General features: G+C 41.8%; 2 protein-coding genes across 2 annotated transcripts in view; one reads left to right on the forward strand and one right to left on the reverse strand.

Annotated features, from left to right (window-relative positions):
- plcb2 (phospholipase C, beta 2) overlaps positions 1–12,157 on the reverse strand; it is a gene marked incomplete at its 5' end in the record, with an annotated part of 35,602 nt that extends 23,445 nt beyond the window's left edge. The window contains 11 exons of the mRNA XM_080784226.1: positions 2,860–3,017; positions 3,608–3,754; positions 4,034–4,194; positions 4,800–4,900; positions 5,638–5,713; positions 6,334–6,387; positions 6,480–6,559; positions 7,554–7,694; positions 9,761–9,829; positions 11,670–11,747; positions 12,074–12,157. Coding sequence (XP_080640352.1) covers positions 2,860–3,017; positions 3,608–3,754; positions 4,034–4,194; positions 4,800–4,900; positions 5,638–5,713; positions 6,334–6,387; positions 6,480–6,559; positions 7,554–7,694; positions 9,761–9,829; positions 11,670–11,747; positions 12,074–12,157 — 1,149 coding nt within the window. The remainder of the gene's footprint in view (positions 1–2,859; positions 3,018–3,607; positions 3,755–4,033; positions 4,195–4,799; positions 4,901–5,637; positions 5,714–6,333; positions 6,388–6,479; positions 6,560–7,553; positions 7,695–9,760; positions 9,830–11,669; positions 11,748–12,073) is intronic.
- A 5,574-nt stretch (positions 12,158–17,731) lies between these two features.
- On the forward strand, positions 17,732–19,806 carry LOC308328933 (uncharacterized protein). Its single transcript, XM_080783062.1, has one exon. It carries the CDS (start codon positions 18,177–18,179, stop codon positions 18,891–18,893), a length of 717 nt encoding a protein of 238 aa, XP_080639188.1. The 5' UTR covers positions 17,732–18,176; the 3' UTR covers positions 18,894–19,806.
- The last annotated feature ends 679 nt before the right edge of the window (positions 19,807–20,485 follow it).

The raw sequence follows: 20,485 nt of genomic DNA on the forward strand, positions 1-20,485 counted from the left end.
ACCGAAATAGATAATTTGTCCCTATAGAGGGTATGCGCATGCATAAAGGGAATGGCAGATCGAGTGGCTAAGTGAGTGACTAAGTGAATTTAACGTTGTTAATGCAATCAAATATGACTTTTCTGTTTGGATGTATGGGCTAGTAAAGGCCATAAACTAGTTTTTTGCCACTCAGTAGGCATTCACACGCATACCCTCTATTGTGCAAGTGTAGACGGTGTACAGGTCATTTTATGCACACACACACACGCACGCACGCACAGGCACGCACAGTACACACAAAAAACATACTTGCAGACACACTAACAAAACAAATAACATGCAGCAATTCACACAAGTAAGAAATATACACAGACAGAAGTTTTCATGAAGAGAGTCCCCAACCACGAGCAGGGACAGGATGACAAACGGCACAACTGAACTGTTGGAGCTGGAGAGCAGTGGAGACTCATCCAGAGGTTGACACTAAACCGGACTGATGGATTCTGATGCTGTGCCAGACCCTGGAGAGAGGCCCTTAAATGGAAGTGCCCGAATGAGAGGGGATGATGAAGGTGTGTCTGCGTGCGTGCATGCGTGTTCTCTCAAAGTGGGGTCTGGGGGGTTCCAGGGGGTCCCCAGCTAAATGTGTTAATACAGCATTGCAAATATTAAACAACTTTTATCCATTTAAATGTTGGATATTCATCTACAAGCTTGTACATCTGCTATTTATTTCTTTTTTGGAAAAATATAGAAAATGTTTTGAATATATACACTATTTCTTTATGTATTTATTTTTTTACATACACCCAAATACATTTGGTGGGGTCGTCGAAATGAAAAGTTTGAGAACCTGCTGCTTGTATGTATCGTGAGCATGTGGGATTGTGGGTGTGGATGTCTTTGTTTATATGCCATAAGTCATTGAAGTGTTACTCACTCTGTGACCTTTGTAGTTAACTTAACGTGAACATAAATAACTCCAGGAGTGAACACACAGCCTCCCATGATAGTACTAGCCTACACACCGTGACATTCTCTGCAGTCGCCAGCGAGTACGGACACCGTTTGGAAAGTCTACACACAGGAAGTCCCGAGGCAAAAAACACTCTGTACTCCATTCACAGGATGCTAAAGTTTTGTTCATGGTTTAGAAGAGTCCAGAATCATCACAAGAGGTACGGATGTGTTTAATGCACTGGCTGTGGATGATGTACTGTACATTACTTAAATAATGAGGCTTAATTGTAAGGCTGTTTACAATGGGATATTAACCGAATCCACAAGCTCACCACACAATTTAGGCTTTTATCAGAGTGATTTTGTAATTAAAAAATACATAGAAATAGTCATCAATAATCATAAGCAAGCACAATGAAGCTATGAGTATACACTACAGAGAGCTATGTCTACATAAAATGCTATCTAAATTGCATAAGTTTAGCCTTTGCATTCGCCTGTAAGGTCGTCGAGGCTAGTGCAAGTGCACGTTGTGGCATGACACATTGTGAACTTGTAGATTCTACAAGTCTATTTTCGCTATTATGGATTTTTTTATGTATATATATTATTTTTTGCATATTTTGCAAAATCTCACCTTTAATGACTTAGGTTGAAAGTCTTTAAGAAGGTTGATGTTAACACATTTAGTACCGGAACTGCATCAAAATAAAGGCGCTGCTTGCGCCAGAGTAATCGCCAGAGTAGTGATCGCTTCTATTTTGAAAGCCATGAACCGTAAATACTTTCTTAAAAAAGTTGACTGACAAAGTGCCATCACAATCTCCGATCATCTTAATATATTTATATATGCTCCAAAAAGAGTTCATATTTTGCGGGAGAGACGGATGAGGAGCAGAAACACAGCGCCAGCATATCGATCCATTCATCACCACGGAGAGCGCCCTGGATGAGGAGATACGAGTCATTCTTTCCGCCGCGCTAACATGGGAGTCAATGACAAGCTAATAGTTTCACAGAGCGTTAGCATACGGCAAGCGAAAAGCGAAATGCCAAAAAAAAAAAAAGGTAATTATTCTGAATATTATTATCTCGCCCCGCGTCGTTTGGACGTCGCTAGGACGTCCACAGACGTCTAAGGCACCTCTCGGTTCCAATCCTTATGACGTTTCAGGACGTATTATGTACAAAATGTGTTAATGTGAAATATTACATAGATTTAGTTAGCATTTCATAGTCAAGGGTCAAGAGACTGAATCCTGCTGAGTGAGCATGGTGCATGAGTATCCACTTTGTGTTGCCCTTTTGCTATTTTATTGCCATTTCTTTCAGTATCTCTCAAGAAAGACAGACCGTATACTGTATAGGCTACTTCATCGTATGAAGAATAGTGCAAATAGCTGATCTACAAGCTTGTGAGGTCGTAGATGTGCTATTTCAACTACTTTGAAAATTGTGAAAGAAAGAAAGAAAGAAATCTTACCCGAAGTGGGGTTGGCGAAAGGGCCTTTCAAGCCAATACAAAATGACTTATTTTCTATCAAGTCCATGAAGTCTTGAATTCATGGGGTTAGCTTTTGTCACATTCCTAAGCCAATAATCTCATGACAGGCGAATAGGTCATCAAAATAAGTAATTCTTTGGGTGAACTACTCCGCGAACACTTTCATGATTTTCAAGTGGACCCTGGCGGTCCAGAAAAGGTTGAAAACCAACCGTTTTACGGTACAGTAAAGGCCTATACATACTCCAGTTTTAGGTGATAAGGTGCCCACCGTAAACTACAGCATGAGGTCACGCCGCGGTGATAAGCGACTCACCACTCACCCCAACACGTCTCTCTGTTTTTACTAACCACGGTGGTCACCTCATCAGCTAAAACTGGAGTATGAATGGGCCTTGAGGTATTGTGTGCACCTTGAAGAGGATCTGCGTGGTCATGGTGAAGCCGTGGGTGATGATGGGCTCCTCCTCCGGGGGTTTGCCCTTCCAGCAGTCCAGCTCCAGACACCTGCACCCCGCCAGCAGACACTGACGGTACATCTCTGGAGAAGACACGCCCGACAGCTGGCCAGCTGCACAGTCAGCAACACACACAAGCACAATCACACGTTACATACTGCTAGCTGTACGGCAACACACACGAGCACACGTCACATAGCCTACAGTCAGTCAGTGATTCCCAAACGTTTTAGCTCGAGACCCGAAAGAGAAATTAGACGTTTGCCTGGGACCCAAACTAGTGAAAATAGCCAATATGCAAGCTTTGCGCCGCGTTGTGAGCTTGTAGATCAGTTATTTTCTACTACTCTTCATGAAATTAGTGGGGGGAAAAATCTATTAGTTTTTAATCCATCAAAAATGTTTTGAAATAATAATAATTAAAAACAAAATATATGTCGTTTCTGTCAGGCAGAAACCTCAAATCTCCATATTCTAACTTTTAGATTTTTTAGATTAGATAGTGAAGGAGGACATGAAGTTAGTTGGTGTGAGAGAAGAGGAGGCAGAGGACAGGGTGAGAGGAAGGCAGATGTTTCGCTGTGGCGACCCCTGAAGGGAAAAGCCGAAAGGAAAAGGCGATGATCCTGCAGCGTCACAAATCACACCATTTGGCTCCGACTTCCTCAAACAATTTGAAATGAATTGTGATGATGTGAGTGACCTGTCAGGTAGGTGTTGTGGGAGGACTTGATGAAGTAGTGCGGTATGGGTTTGGTCATGTCGTGGCACAGAGCCAGGTGGTCCAGTATGATCACCGATGTCTCTGGACCCATCAGGTAGAACAGGAGGCCTTCTGGTGACACATGACCTGCACAAAACAACATGGATGAATTCACAATTGGACAGTGGTGGACAAATTAAGGACCCCAGCACTTGAGTCAAAGTTTAGGTAGTCTGAAAAGAACGCGCTGGAAACGGACGACGGCTCACTATTGGTTCGCCAACCTATGTTTCGAAAAGCTACACTCAAGTAAAGTACAGAATCCCAAAAGATGTAATTGAATACAGTACTCAGGTAGGTGGACTTCGTTACTGTCCACCACGTGAGGTGATTAACTCATCCGCTGTGTCCCTCAGTGCAGCTCACCTTTGTTGGAGTTGGAGGTGTTGGGTTCATATTTGTCAATCAGAGCCTTGATCTGGTCCGGTCGGAGGCGAGGAAACAACTCTTCATTGAGCCGAGAGTCCCTCTGTTTCTCATTGAGGAATTTGGTGAAGTTCTCTTTGGTCATGTAGGGTTTGGAAGAGCTTAGGAAACACATCGTTAGTCAGGCACCAGTGGTGGACAAAGTACTCAAGTCCAGTACTTGAGTCAAAGTATAGATACTCCCGGTCAGATATCACTCAACTAAAAGTCAAGGTTGCTCAGCCAAACTTACAAACGTAAGTACTGGAGTACTGGCCATGGACCTTACTTTTCCTCGTAGCTCTACTATGTGGAGTAAAGTTTACTTTATGTGAAAGTTAACGCTGAATGTAGTCTTCTACATTTTCATGTGAACCTGACAATGTGTCTTTTGTCTAAACTCATGTATAATGCCTTGGTTCTCTGTTGCACCCTAATGTCTAATCTCATACTGTATGGTTACCTGGCCTGCTGCTACAGTAAGTGGACCTATTAAAGTGTTGCCACTTTGCACCTTATGTCTAACATCATGTACAGTACGGTACCTTCTAGTAAAAGTTCATGCTATATACAGTATGTAGATATCTTAGATTTTTGCCTCTCCCTGACATGTTTCTTTACCGTTTTCTCCTTGCTCTCCCTGTCCCCTTGAACAAAGATTTCCCCCACTTCTTTATACACCCTGTGAACCTGCGATGTGACAAAGTAGATTCTCACGAGGACTCACTAGGATGTGAAGATCTCATAAATCTCAGGCCGGGGACAGAGATTCGTCAGGAAGGTCTTGAAGGCCGTCTCGCTGAACACGTCAGGCTTCATGGTGTCGTACTGGTAGGAAAAGGAGAGAGAGAAAAAAAAAGAAAATAATTGACATCCGATATTTCTTTTGCAGGTGTACGTCAGAGAGGAAAAAGAATAATTTATTCTATCTGACATTGTGCCTGCGAGGACAGTGTGTGTGGGATTGTAAAGTAGGTGGAATTTACGGACAGCTGTCAGAGACATGGAAAATTAAAGCACTGAGGGGAGAAAATTAGGATTTATCTGCCATGAAGAAGCGAGTGTAATGGAAAGTGGAGTACTGTATCGGCGCTGGGTGATTGTAATTGTGTGTAGATAAATAGATAGATAGTCAAATAGATAACATTGAGTATAAATTGCATGCAGCACCTTTAACCCATTTTGGGCGGGAACCCCTTTTGGTGTTTTAAACATTATGTTATAATTTAGCTATTGAAAAATAGCAGATCTACAAGCTCATACGAGCTTGTAGGTCTGGTATTTTTGAAAAATCTTAAAAATGTGGCGCAAGTGTGCTATGAATAATGTAATTTTGTATATTTTTTTCTATTCTTTGTGATGTCTTCATTATTGTCGTTATTCATGCTACAATAACCAATAACCAAAACAACAACATTCTACTATGTAATAATGTAACAATAGATTCTTGAATCTTGAATACTTTTCTGCAGCCACCCAGCAGATGGCTTGTTCTGAGAGAAAAATGAACATGCAGCCGTTTGGATACAGGGCTACAGTAAATAAAAGGATCTCCCTCTTCCCACCTTTCCTTTAGGCAGGTGTGCAGCGCACAGAGCACTCTCTACCCTCTTCTTATCAGCCGGGAACATCTTGTAGATACTGAGGGAGACGACATACAGTAGATACAGCACAAGGCCATTGAACATTAATATAGTGGGGATAGGAATCTAACACAAATATTGTACAGCAGTGGTTCTCAACCTTTTCAGGCTGTGACACAATCGAAATCATCATATATGAACTGGGGACCCCTCCCTCATTCTGATAAGCACTTGGAATTGTAGGAGTTGAGGCATTACATTTAGTTTTCCACAGATAAACATTGTCAAAATAGCTGACCACTCGTTGTGGCGTTGTGAGCTTGTAGATCCTGGGGATGGCAATGAAGGACCGGAAAATCTGGCGTGACATTGTGAAATCCATGATCTCGACCACGGTCGAAAAATGATGATGATGAGATCGGCTATTTTCACAATATGAATTAATAGATTTTTATATCTTTAATTTATAATTTGACAATTTGGCCAATGTTTGACCAGTTTTTATTGTATAGTGTGTTGATTACTTTTGATGCAATGGTATTTTTTTATTTTCTCTCTTTTTTTGTTTAGGTATTAAAAAGGCTTAAATGTCATCTGGAGACCCAGCCAAAATCATGTGTACCCACTGGTTGAGAACCCCTGCACTAACACAGCAATTCAAAGGCACAGTATACGCACTTTTTAATCGCTATCTTTCCATCCTTGTTGGTATGAAGAGAGAGGCGCACATATCTGGGACAAATAAAGCAGAGGGTTGTCCATGATCAGCACATGCAAGAACACAACATAATTATATGTGTACACCGTCGACCTTGGTGACTCACATTTTATCAAGAAACACTTGTCTGCATGCGTTGTTTCTCGCAGGGTTGTAGGCGATGGTGAGAATGTCGGCTGCCCAGTTCTGCAATGATTTGCGTTGCAAGAAAACATAAAAGGAGCACATTGGTAGCTGACCGGATAGTGGCGGTGGTGGCTCAGGGGTAGAGTGGCTGGATGGTAACCGCAAGGTTGCCAGTTCGAACCCGGGCTCCCCAAGAGTTAGTGTCGAAGTGTCCTTGAGCAAGACACTGAACCGCTAATTGCTCCTGATGTGCTGGTTGGTGCCTTGCATGGTTTCCGACCTCCATCGGTGTATGAATGTGTGAATGGGTGAATATAATGCACTATCTATGTAAAGCACCTTGGATAAAGGCACTATATAAATGCACCATTTACCATTTTACAGTGGGTCAACCACTCCATTGCAATGTTCCCGGTTTAATTCCATTCAATTCCAGCTGCAGACCTATGTTGCATGTCCTTTCCCCGCTCTCTGCCCTCAGTTTCCTGTCCATCTACTATCCTATCTAAATATAGAACCACACAATAAAGAATTACAATTACATAACACTAAATATCAAGCCCAACTACTAGACCACTAGAGCATACTGATATAATCAATGCGTCAGGAAGCGGGAGACTTGCATGTTGACTTTGAACACAACACAATTGTGATTTCATTACATACAGCTGATTAAATCTGGATATTGGAGTCATAAAGTCCAATAAAGAGTGAAGGGACAGTTTTGTTAGAGGAAGAGCAGGCTCACTGTATAATGTATGACGGCCTGCGGCTGTCTTTAAGCAATTAAAATGGTTCTGGGACAGAGAGACTAGAATAGTAAACAGATACTGATAGTTAATAGGGAGGTAACCACTAGCACGCTGGTATTCCTATTTTTGGCATGTCTTTGTAGGTGAGAAAACGTATTTAAAAAATATGAGAGTCAGCCATGATGCAACTGAGCTTGTACATCTACTACTTTCACAAAATACATTAAAAAGAGATTTAGAGAAAAATGTTGCTGTTTTTGAAAGATTTTGAAATAGGGCTTGATGGAAGTACACATTATTACCTGTGTCACTTTTTCTTTAGAAGCAAAGAAGTTGTGGTAGGTGAGATCGACCACATCTGGGCCTGTGACAATGGTCAGGGTTTTAGCCAGATGGTTGCTGTCTGGGAAGTCCATGTTGAACACGTTGCGGACCTTGGGGTGCTGTGGATATGAAGATGAAGCAGGTCGTTACGCATTTCAGCAAAAATATAAATCGAGGGTTCCCGGAGAATCACCTGGTAAGAAGAGCACATACTGCATATTATACCACATGACATAATTAACTAGGCTACAGTCCTTCCTGCAGGTGGCTCAGGTTCAAATCCGACCCGAGAGTCTATGCTGCATGTCATCTCTAAAAAACTAAGTAAGGGCGAGAAGCAACATGCGTGCACGCATCCGCCTTGTTGACGGCAGACTACTGAGCGAGCACTGACGCTTTGGCATGGGGGGTTAGATCAACATGGAATGAATTCTGTACTGGCCATATAAGGAGCATGTCTTGAGTATACAGTGTTCGATGAGGTCAGATCAACATATGGAATGTCAGAACAGGTCAGCTCCCAATATGGAGATATATGGGTGGTAGCGGGGACATTCTCTTGAGCTTACAGGGTTTGATGAGGGCCCAGATAGGGCCGGGCCTTAATTTTCTGGCCTGTTGAGAACTGTAGTTTTCTCCGGCTGCCGGGCGCAGCTGCACTAATAACGTTGGGGCAGGCCCGTCTAGAGTTTGAATGGACAGGTATAAGTCAAAAGGGAGACATCGAAGGGGAAGGATGGATGGGGAAGGATCAACATATGGAATGTCACAGCAGGTTAACGTCTGACATATATCCATATATGGAGATCTAAGGGTTTGAGGTCAGATGTAGAGTTGCTAGACAATATTGATGACATCAGGGATCTCCATATATGGGCCTAATTGGACAACAGGTCACATTTACTATGATGTCACGTGATGTCACGAGACCATCTATGGGGAAAATAAGTGACTGACTGACTGACTGACGGGAAATGGACGTTATCATAGTAAATGAGACCTGCAGTCGCTATAAATTGAATATACGTTCAGTGACATTGTTAATAAAAACTGTAATGGAAGCTCAAGATCAACAGGGATCATGGTCATGGATTACTTCACTTAACCTATCATGATCATCATCATGAAAATGCAATTTTGATGTTCGTGTTCTCACTTTTTCACAATTTAGATCCATTGTGGCAATAATCCATAAGTCCCATATTATGCAGGTAGTATGCATGGTACTGGGTGCTAAGCTAACCTTTTTTGGCAAATCTACTGATCAGAGCATGCAAAACAAACACACACGTGCAATGCAATCTTACATTACTCAAGTCATTGCTGCTTTGCAGAAATAGGAATGTATTCCTATTCCTGCAAAGCAGCAATGACTTCACTTGTAACCCTATCCCTAACCGCACGCAGAAGCCACGTATGTTCGGACTAATGGGATGTTGGAGTTATGGGCAGTCCCCCGTGACCACAGAGTTAATGTTGGCACAGTTGTACATTACAGGACAAACAGAGAATGACATGAGCTGTCATTGTGTTCTGTTCTCCCTGTCCCTGCAGAACTCTGCAGTTGTTGGAGATGTTAATTTTGGGTGGCATTTTGGAGCTTTATTTGACAGCAACAGGGGAGAGACAGCGGAGGCAATGGCAGGAGAGAGAGATGGAGAAAGATTAGGGTTGCCAACTGGAAACTAATGGTCAGAATTGTGGCCAAAATATGTCACAACTCATTTTACAACTCCATTTTATTAGGGACATAATATATTGAAATATTTGAGTTTATACTCCTTACATAGTGGTTATCAAACTTTTAAATTTCACAGATCAGTACAAATGGAACCAAATGAACCCGTAAGTGTCCATTTAGTTCCAAATTATGGATCCACCGTTGTAGCAACACCATGAGGGAACCAGATGCTTCATGCTGTCAAACTGGATCAGCCCTGACTGCTGCAAAACTAAGATAAACTGAAATCCTACAGATCAATCCTAGAGAACATCACGCAGTGTCTGTGTGCGAGCGCAGGGGTAGGTCATGCTGTGTCTATGTGTCATTTTTGCAATGCAAATACACCACTTCTGGTCTCCCACTAATATACACACACACACACACACACACACACACACACACACACACACACACACACACACACGACTAGAGTGCAGTAAAGGGGATTAAAATAATACTCACTTTAGGAAGTTTTGCATATTTTCCTGTTCTGGCGTCTCTGATGGTGGCAACATCCAGGAACGTAATCTCCTAAGAACAAGAAATACACATCCAGTACTCTCATGTTATGCTGTAGTTGGTGATTGGTGAAACACTAATTACAGCATATTTTTATTTCGGTGTAAATACAAACTGCTGAACACTGAACAGCAAAAAGAAAACTAAAAACTAAAACACTGAAACTGATATTTGTGAATCAGATATGAACCATGTCTTTGAAATGCAGATGGACACTGGAACTAGATTTACATTACGTCGCCTTCTGGAAGATATCCGATCTACATGCCCACAATGCATCATGATCTGACATGCCGGTGCCGTGAGTTTTAGAGCAGCTATTGTTGCAATCCAAATCTAGACACACTGTGTCTAGATTTACTACAGATCAGATTTGAGAAACAAATCGGATTTGCCTTCAGTCTGAACAAAGCCTAAATACTGTAACTTAAATCTCTCTCTATCTTTCTCTATCTCATCAAATTCTGTTGGAAGGTGTAATCATTGCTGTCAGGTGGAAAGTGGAAACCTTGTACGTATGTCCAAAAGTAAAACCATCCAAAAACGGTTTAAAATAGCCGATCTACAAGCTTGTACGTGTAGATCTGCAATTTTCACTAATTGTGTGATGAAGGAGGACAATAATTTATTACTAAATTAAACGTTGAAAAAGTTGAAAGCTGTGCATGTTACTGAGTGAGAGTTCACACAATGCATGCGCAACTAGATTTTAAGCTCCTGTGAATTTCAGACCAATTCCCTGAAATCCAGACACATCATTTTCTGTTTCTTGGTGTGAGAGACAGAACAAGATGTGGAGAGAGAGAAAATAAGAACAAATGGGGGTGGGAGTATAGGGGAGAGAGAAAGAGTATACCGGTACTCTGTGTGTGTGTCTTTCTTGTCCGTCTGTCTGTCTGTCTGCGTGGGCGGAGAGAAACGAACAGCATAAAGTATAGGTATAAAAACAGATAGCCCTCTTCCAATCCAGTCGGGTTCGAGCACACAGCGAGGCTGGCTGGTGAAGCCAGATCCTGGACCTGCACCAATCAATAACCTCTGCCAGGCTAGGATTGGGAGACTCAATGCAAGTCTCAGCTCAGTGCACACAGTGAAATCCTTGGTGTCAATTTAACCCTGGAGTGTACAAATGGAACGAAAATGGTCCTGTATTTGGTTCCATTTGTGCACTCAGAGTTACAGACTGGTGTGATGGTCCATTGGGTTCCATTCATACCCTCGGGGTTTCATTAACACGAGGATTTGAAAGTGTTGGCCCTATTCTCATGCATTAATATTAACACCCTGTGAATATGATGAAGGTGATGGCTGTACAATGGCGTTCAATAATGTAAATCATTTCTGGAGGGACTGTGCCTAAATCAATGGTTCTTCTGCCCATACAGAACCCTACAATCAGAACGTTTCAGAGAGTAGGGAAAAATACAGATAAAGTGCACTCCGGATTTTGCTGTGTGCGGTTTCAGCCATTTCCTTTGGTATGAAAATTGTGTTTATCCTACAGCTGAGTTACACATGTGAATAATAAACAATGTCAAGGACACTCTCACAAATTGATGTTTACACTTCAGGAATAAGAGCCTTGTCGTAGACCTATAAAGTACCTTTAAACACCTTAACCCATTAATGCCCTGAGGCCAATTCTATACAAATGCCTTCTAAATCAGTAGTTCTCAAACTTTTTCGTACTTCAAAAGTATTCAAGCTTTTTCAATCACTTTCAAGATTTAAAAAAATAGTGCTGTGATCTGATATTTTTCCAATAGCCAACGCGAAATTCTGAAATATTTTCACGGTTTTAGGGTTAATTGTGAGACCATTATCCTTTTTCAAAAACCTTGAATATTCTGACCTTGCTTTGGTTGGTCCAGTAGACATAATAACCTTTACTGTCCATCTTCATGGTGACAGGGCTGGTCTTGTTCGAATCCTATTTTTTGGGAGGACATTCACACTTATATACAACCATATAGCAAGATTCATTATGCCACTGTATTCATATGTTTTGATGTAATCAATGCATTTATGTTTGCTTTGGATATCAATGTATATTTATTTATTTTTTGCACAGCAAAAATAGCCTTTCTACAAGCTCACGACCCATGAAGTTGTGAGCTTGTAGATTGCCTATTTTCACAATTTTTGAACATTTAAAACAAATGTTCAAACCCAAACCAGACTGCCATGGTTATTGTGGTTTTAAATCAATGACTGCTGATCTTTTTCATGTCCTTAATGTATGAAATCTTCACTCACCTCAGACCATTTCGTAAACCTCTCCCCTTTGACCAGGTAGTTTTTAATCTCTGGAGGATCCAGAGAGTATCTTTTCTTGTTCATTTTCTCGGTACCTCTCTAACGTGATCTCCAGTGCAATGCTATATCTAACACATATTTACCATCTTTTTACTGGTTGCAGCCAGAGAATAGTTTAGCCTTTAGTTCCTGCTCATAGGATGAACTGCAGGAGTTCCACTGCTGTGCTGACCATGTCAGGACGCACCCCAACAAATATGCATTGCAAATTAAGTTGACAGCGACAAAACACACCGTGCAGGCTATGGCTTTAAGCAACTAGTCGACTAGTAAATCCAGATCAGCTACATTATAGTTATAGTCACCAATGTACACAGTTTTTAAAATGTACAACTATCAGTCCAGTGAGAGCTGAAGGTCTCAGACCGTGCCATCAGGACCACAACAGTTGAAAGAAAAACAGTATGAATCTCACCCTGGTTCCTGGATTATTATTATCGTTATTTTTTTGGTCAGATTGATTCCCATGAATCACTCCATCAAAGCTGGCAAGAGAAAGTGAACCTTGCCCCATGGGATTAACAACATCTACAAAAAAGGAAAAACATTCAGGTGAATGGATTATTTAGGAGTGGGACATTTCTTACGCCTCTCTCCAAAGTGCTGTGTTACAATGAGCGTGCACGCACGCACGTCCGTCAAGGACACTTTGACACAGAAAGAAATAACTTAGGATCGAACTCTGATTTAATTGTTTTGTTTGAATTTGTACATTGTTTATATTTACTTGGAGAAAGCACGATGAATCTTAACCAACAACACAAATACGTAGTCGTGTATGGAAACTCCTACTGCAAGCTTAGTTGAAAACAATGTTCCATTGTTTTCTTCAAAAATCTTTTTATACTACAGCTTTACATATTTACATAAACAGCAAGTTATCTAGATTTCAATTAAATTGCCTGATAACTTATCGTAATAAATGCTGCATGCCAATATCCAGGGCAGAATGCTGTATCATACTCAGTGTCTACAGACTGATCCCTGTCATTTGAATATTATGCAAATTATCCCGGAGACTGCAATATCAAATGCAAATGAAGGCAAAAACGAGGACTGGCACCAAGTAAATCACTTCAGACTCAGTTAATGAGGTGAAATTCCCGTATTTATATGATTACAAAGTGACAAACGATCTAAACATTAACATTAACTGTGGATAACTATTTGCATATTTGAAGATAGCTTGAACTGAAACTTTTGAAAACTTTATACTTTTTTTTCTTACGTACTTACGTTCTTGCAAACATTATTTTCCCTTTCCGCTCGAATGACGAGTGCCAATTTGCTAGTGTGTTGTTAAAAGTCCAACAAGGGTGGGAGTTGTGTTGTGAGTAACACGGGATCAGAAATATCTGAAATGACACAAATCCCAATCTGTTCCTGCTAGCCAGCTCCACATGGTATTGTTTATAAACTGACCTTACTGCAGTTTACACAGTTAACCACTTGAACCCCAGCCTCCATATTCTTTGGGGAACATTCACCAAAAATAGCTGATCTACAAGCAACTTGCTCACAGCTCACATTGTGAGCTTGTAGATCGGCCATTTCTCTTCGCAGATGAGTAAGGCTGGGACAGAGGTCCGATGTTGGGTGAAGAAATCTGGTGTAGAGACAGAAGAAACGGTCAAGTAGGCCTACAGTTGTCATTTGTAACTCAAGTCCGGTTCTCTAAGACGTAAACATACTAGCAGCAGTCTATGCTGCACCATGGATTAAAGGTCCTTAATACACATTGGGGATTTTTTCCCCCTGAAATTACTTTGTGAGCTATGCTTTTTTTCCCCAAACTGTTGTTTGTATCATGACTCATGAGTCCATTCACAAATAATTTATATTAAACAGCGATAAAGTGATATACTGTTTAATTGATTTTCAGAGCTTGCAGTGCACACCTCAAATAAATTAGCCCATTTGTAAGTGTTTATTCATCATGCCCGCAGTGTGAAATGCCTTACCAGTCCAAAATCCCTTCAGCAGCCCTTCATGTTGACACCAAAATCAGTAGGGATCATCCTGAGATATCTTGGCCTAGAGTAGCCATGGTTCATATGATGCTCGACAGTCATGTTTCAGGGCTGGGCCTAGAGGAAAGATCAAATAGTTAGGGCTCTTCCTCCAGGAACTGAGGGAAGCATGAATGCACATTATACACTGGAAGGTTTCAAGGCAATCTGCCCAATTTGAGATATCTTGTGTCACTGTAACTGGACATTTTGGCCTAATTGTAGCACTAAAGGAAAGGCCATTGGTCCCTAAAATAGCTAGGGGCCATTCAGCAAAATTACAAACTTTGCGCAAGTGGAAGATTATAGGCCTAATGGTGGCAAGGCCATTCATAAAATAATCTGTAATGTCCCTCTGGGGATCATGATGGTACACGCCATGGCAATCCAACAGAAGATGTGTTGGATGGACAAACCAAGCAACTGCAGTCATTGCCATCCTTAGTTTATTCCTGTTTAACATTATCAAAAATCGTAACTCATTTGAAGAATGTACACGAATCTCAACTTTTTACGCACATCATGCTCACTTAGTTTTTTAAAGTTGCTTTGACATACCGGTAGACCTATAGGACATGTTGAACTAGCCATGTCTTTAACAACATGCTAGCAAGTTAGCCTAACAACACATGATCACAGCAAATGGCTAACTCTTGATCCTGAATTCTAAATCACCAAACTTACCCATTAACAGTGACCTGTTGGTGTTCAGTCATCACAGCTTTAATGCAGCCTTTAGGTATAAAGACTAGGCTAGGCTATAAAGTGAATAGGATTTCACCACCAACATTGCATCTCCAAGTGTGTAGGTAGGCCGATCTATCCATGCATGCGTGCATGTGGTTATGTGTCTGACCTGCAGCACCACACAACCTCATCTACTTTCAAGTCTTGCATGGCATTGCAGATAGATGAGCTTTACACTGTATACTGACAGGATTAATTCTTCAGCTACTAGGCTGTGGAGGTTTTTAATTTAGCTGCAGACAGAGACACATTTGTTGTTTGCCACAGACACACTAGTAATACCTGATCAGTGGTGTAAGGTAATTCAGAACATTTACTCAAGTAGGCCTGACGGCCTGTACTGTACAATTTTGAGGTAGCCCAATACAGTGGTTATAGGAAGGGGCGTGTCTGATAAAAATGTATTTCACATGCCTATACTGAATCAAGAAACTTAAAATCTGTCTGCAGGGGTGCTCACATTCCGTCACACAAAAGCCATAGAGTAGACGTTACAATTACCTCCAAACATGTTTGAAAGTGAAATATCCCTTTAAGTAAAAGTAACAATCCTATTAAAATTTACAATGTGGCATCAATATATCAAAAATCGAGGTTGTAATAATTGTAGTGGAGTAAAATGTTTACAATATTTGTCTCTGCTCTGAGATATATAGTATAGCCCCCCCCCCAAAAAAATACTTGAGTAAAATAATGTAGTATCCTATACTTTCCTTTTCCACCACTGATAGTGGCAGCCGGTAGCCTATAGGTTACATGGGTTAGAATAGATCATAACATCTAACAGAAGTGGAGATTAATCAGTTACTTTCTGTGACACGGATTGGCTTTGTATAGCTTAATGGTTTAAAATGGCAAAAAATAGAATCACTTAATCACAAGAAGGCTAATAATAGACAATGTCCAATGTCCATCCTCATAGGCCTATAGCCTACGCAGCTGGCCATGTGCAGCATCATTTTCATCCATGGGGTTCATGCCTAATTGTCTCCACCAGGCCGAAGGCATGGGGAGAGAGTATGTTTTGCACGTGTGTCCGTCCGTCCGTCCGTGAACAGCTAATCTCCGGCACCGGCGCACCGCTAACCCGGCCAATGCCACATTTTGCACACACACTCCCCGGATGCCAACGATGTGCCCCACAATTTCCCACAATTTGTGCCCCACAATTTCCAGAACGGCCTGATATAGCGCCACCAGGAGGCCGACTTTTGAAAAACACATTTTTGGATATTAATCCTCCAGATTCTGTCCGAAAATCCCGCAAATCGTTACACAATATATCTATAGTCATGTGTTCAAGATGGATGTAGCAGTCCCCGCCGAAAGAAGGTCAAGACTTGACTGATGATAATGAATTTATTTAGTCCATAAATCAACGTGAGAACTGACAAAAAATAAAGAACACAAAAACATATACTGTTAATATTAGACATATTTTTCAATACCATTCTGTAGCTTACTCACAAACTTCAAAGGTAAATAGCATATTCAAAAAACACTTTTAAAGTAATTTCAAGCAAAGCCATGTTTACTGTAATTAAAGTCCAAACAATTAAGGCACATGACTTATTTAAATCATCGTATTATAGTGTACCCTTTTACCAGCTGTTTTTAACTCCAATAAAGTAACGAAATAGCCTCTTTTAACCCTTTTTAAATGTAAAGGACATGAAATACTTGTAACCATAATGTATGAAATATAGTCCGAAACAATTACCAATTCCTTTGCAAACATAACACAAAAAATAGCAAATTAAACTCTGGCTTAGTTATAGTTTAGTACATTATCCATACTTAACACCATATACTTAGTTGTAGAAATACGTTTCTTAACGTCTTTCAAACTACCATAACCATAGTTGACGAGGATGTAAACAACACAAGCCATACACTTGTACCAATCTTTTCTCCCAAACCCCCCCCGCCCCCCCCAAAAAAACGTGTTAACATTCTAACATAGCAAACACAGTCCGTGGTTACTAACCTTATGCCTCTTCGGGGGGTGGCTAAAACTATACTGAAAGTCTTAAAAGACTAATCATAAAAAGCGCGGTATGCTTTGTACACAAGCAGCAACACCGCGCCTTATTTCTCTCGGATTATGTCATCCTTTTTGCGTCGCGCATGCTATGACGTCACGCTTCCTCTCTGGGTCGCACAGGTAAATGATAAGTCATACAAAACTTCGAAATAAAAGTATTTGGCTCAACACACAAAAATAACAGGAAAACGACCTAAAAAACATGTAAGTTTCACAATAAAAGGTTTGATCACCCAGGAATATAATGATTTAGTACAAACTGTAATTTGGTTCGTTACAATGGATCTGTCCGATATTTCATATTCCATCCTAATTGGCTAACATTGGCTTTCAAAGTTTGCAGGATTGGCCATTTTGAAACAAAAAGCCTCAAAATGTGAACGTAGCGTGCCATTTACGTGAAATCTTTCGCTGACTTTCCTACTAGGCTGAGGAATATATCCCACCCTTTTCACATTGACCTGTTATAGAGCCACCAACAGGTGGATTTTTGCAAAACACATTTTTGGAACAAAATGCCTCAAATCATTCAATTAACAAAATGGCATCCTTTTCACATTGGCCTATTATAGCGCCACCAGGAGGCCACGACCTGGCCTGGCCTGGTGGGACTGGAGACATGTGCCCCGAGGGGCACTTTTTCTAGTTTATGCTCCGTTTTACGATGGGGTTAGAATACTCTATGGGTTAGAAGGCTACTCAATTAAAGGCTGCGTCTGCACAGATGCTGCGTCTTTAAGAGCCTCCGCCCGCCCCTCTCATGTATTTTTAGCCAGGCAGCCACACTCCACAGGCAGTTGTGTACCGTTATGATCTCAGTTAGGTTATTTTTAATAAATTATATCAAATCTAGCGCACGTCTCGCCTCCTATACATGCAGCAACAGGCTGGTCCCTGTCTCGTCTCGTCGCTATAGCTGTCTGCATGTCGCCTGTCGGATGCTGAAACGCGCAACAGCAGCCGGATGGATGGATGGGCTCCGTGTCCACGCACGGTGACACGCATCAATGCTGCACTGGGATCAGGCGCAGTGCCGAGTCTTCCTTTCCTTCTGCCATGAAATGAATTGCACACAAATCAATTGAGAGAGGAGCAAATAGAGTGCAGCGTTGCGGGCGGTTCGAGACGGGCACAGGCTATATAATTGCATTGATTTTTCAACTGACTTCTCCTGGATTGTGGTTAACAAGACGGCTTCAAGACGGACGGGGTGGTGGAGCATCGAGGAAAAAACAGGGGCAACATGAGGGAGCGGGACTTCATGCCCAATATGGAGAGGGGCAAACCTGCCACTTACACGGGAGACAAAAAGGCTAAGATGGCAGCTAAGACCAACAAGAAGTGGGTGAGACTGGCCACAGTTTTTGCATATGTTCTGTCCGTGTCGCTGGCAGCCATCATCCTGGCCGTGTACTACAGCCTGATCTGGAAGCCCACCTCATCCTCGTCCGCCGTGTATGGGAAACCTGGGGTGCACGAAGAGGTCACCGCCGTCCCCGCGAACATCTCAACTAATAATATCTCCAGCAGCAATGTCTCGGAGACGTGGAACAACTCCACGAAGACTCAGACTCTAAACGCCACGCTGAACGCGACATCGGTCCTGCAGCAGAGCCGTGCGTTCCAGTGGGACGACAGCAGGGCGAAGACATCGGCGGAGTCCTCGGGAGGTGCAGCGCGCGGCTCCCCCCTGCAGCAGCAACTCGAGAACTCGGAAAATAAGGGACTCTACGCGTCTTCTCTCGGTCACACAACAACAACCACCACTACCACCACGACGAGACCGGACGCCGCGAGTATACGGGACAGACATGCATCTCAACAGGTATCTGGCGAGCACAGCAGGTCGGTCAATAATAAGCGCAATCCTGCGCAAACAGCCGCAGATACGGTCGCTGGTTCTGCCGATGAGCCCGCAGCCGCGACGAGGCGCGTCGGCCTGCAGCGCACAGCAGACTGATCCCATCGCATCACATCCCATCACATCCCAGCCCAGGCCTCTGCTCTGCCTGTTGCAGTGGTTCTCAAACCTTTTCATTTCAAGACCCCCATGCCAGAACCCCGAGAGCAATACACATGAAACCATTGGTTCCACTTGTAGCTCTCTAGATGTATACCTGCGTTTGGGGTCCATTTGGAACCGCCGCAAGGAAACAAGGGGATGGGGGTCCCTCCCTGCCTGGACCCTCACATTGAAAGCCACTATGCTCTGGTGAACCAGGAGGGTTTCATGGACTAAACGCCGCCGGTCGGATGGTCTTCTTGAAGCATTTTGTAGAGCGCGTTATGGATGTACATGTATGGATGCTGAATTGCACAGGCCGTGTGCACTGTAGGCCTATAAACTGTTATTTTCAATATCCATGAATGAGAATTCTCACTGCTTCAAATTAATATCGGCTCTCCCCGAGTCCCTAGAGAACAATGCGTTCTCTTTTAGGTCAAGTGTGTAGGGTCTTCTCTTTCTTGCCTGTCAATATATGGATCTCAGTGTACAATTACATTATTTAGTTAAGTATAGAATACAGGCTTTTGATTTGCACGACTCGAGGCGCAGGCATATAACCTGACAGATTTAATGGGACCACAACAAGCTACATCATTGCCATCCAACTGGTCTCGTCTAAATTAATGTTGCATATTATATTATTGCATTTTTATAGGCTCTATATTTTCATGGATACATTCTGGACTCCTATGGTAGAGGACCCTGCATTATTGAGTTACGCTCAGGTATGTGGATATAACCGCAGTATGTAAATGTGATGTGTATTTGGTAATGTACATAAAGCAGATGTACATCTTTTGAACTTGATGAACTTTAAGTGTAATTAGATACTTTTTATTAAATATACAGTATGTATGATAGATTATATATAGCTCACAAGGTGCAAATAAACATCCTTATAAAATGATCAATTTGCTATGGTTTTTATGATACAGGCTAATCATTCAAAGCTGATCCATATTCAATGTTATTTTACGTACAGTATTAAATTAGAAATAATTCTAGTCCTATATAATAGATACTATAGACATCCGTTTTAAAAATGCCATTTACCACTTTCACATGGTATCCTTATTTTTACGGTATGTCATTATAGGTGAAAATTGTCCCGAAAAATGGGGGGGAAACTAAACAATCGATGACATTCATGATTCATCAGAGTATATGGCTTGAGTGGTTTTAATGAAATGTGACATACCGCATAGATATGGATCTAAAGATGGCTGTTGGCAACATTCATCTCAACTGTCTCTTGGACTTAATTGATTTGAAGCAGCCATTAATAATAGCTCTGCCAGCCCAAAGGACAGCCGCTTTACGACCAATCTGAGGTCTTTGGCCTTCTAATCAGATCAATGTGTTTACAGCATCAAACCTCTGTGAACTGCAGTACAGTCACATCCTCTGTGCAGGGGTCATAGCCATGCTGGCTTGTGGTGGACATTTTTGTCAAAATTCCATTTTTGCCACAGACATACAAAATGAGCAGGCCAGAAACACAAAGAGCTAGCTTTGAATCATGAATGACCATAACAGGTCTGTAA

This window comes from Protomyctophum bolini (assembly GCF_963924005.1).
Source record: "Protomyctophum bolini genome assembly, chromosome: 15".
NCBI lineage: Eukaryota > Metazoa > Chordata > Actinopteri > Myctophiformes > Myctophidae > Protomyctophum > Protomyctophum bolini.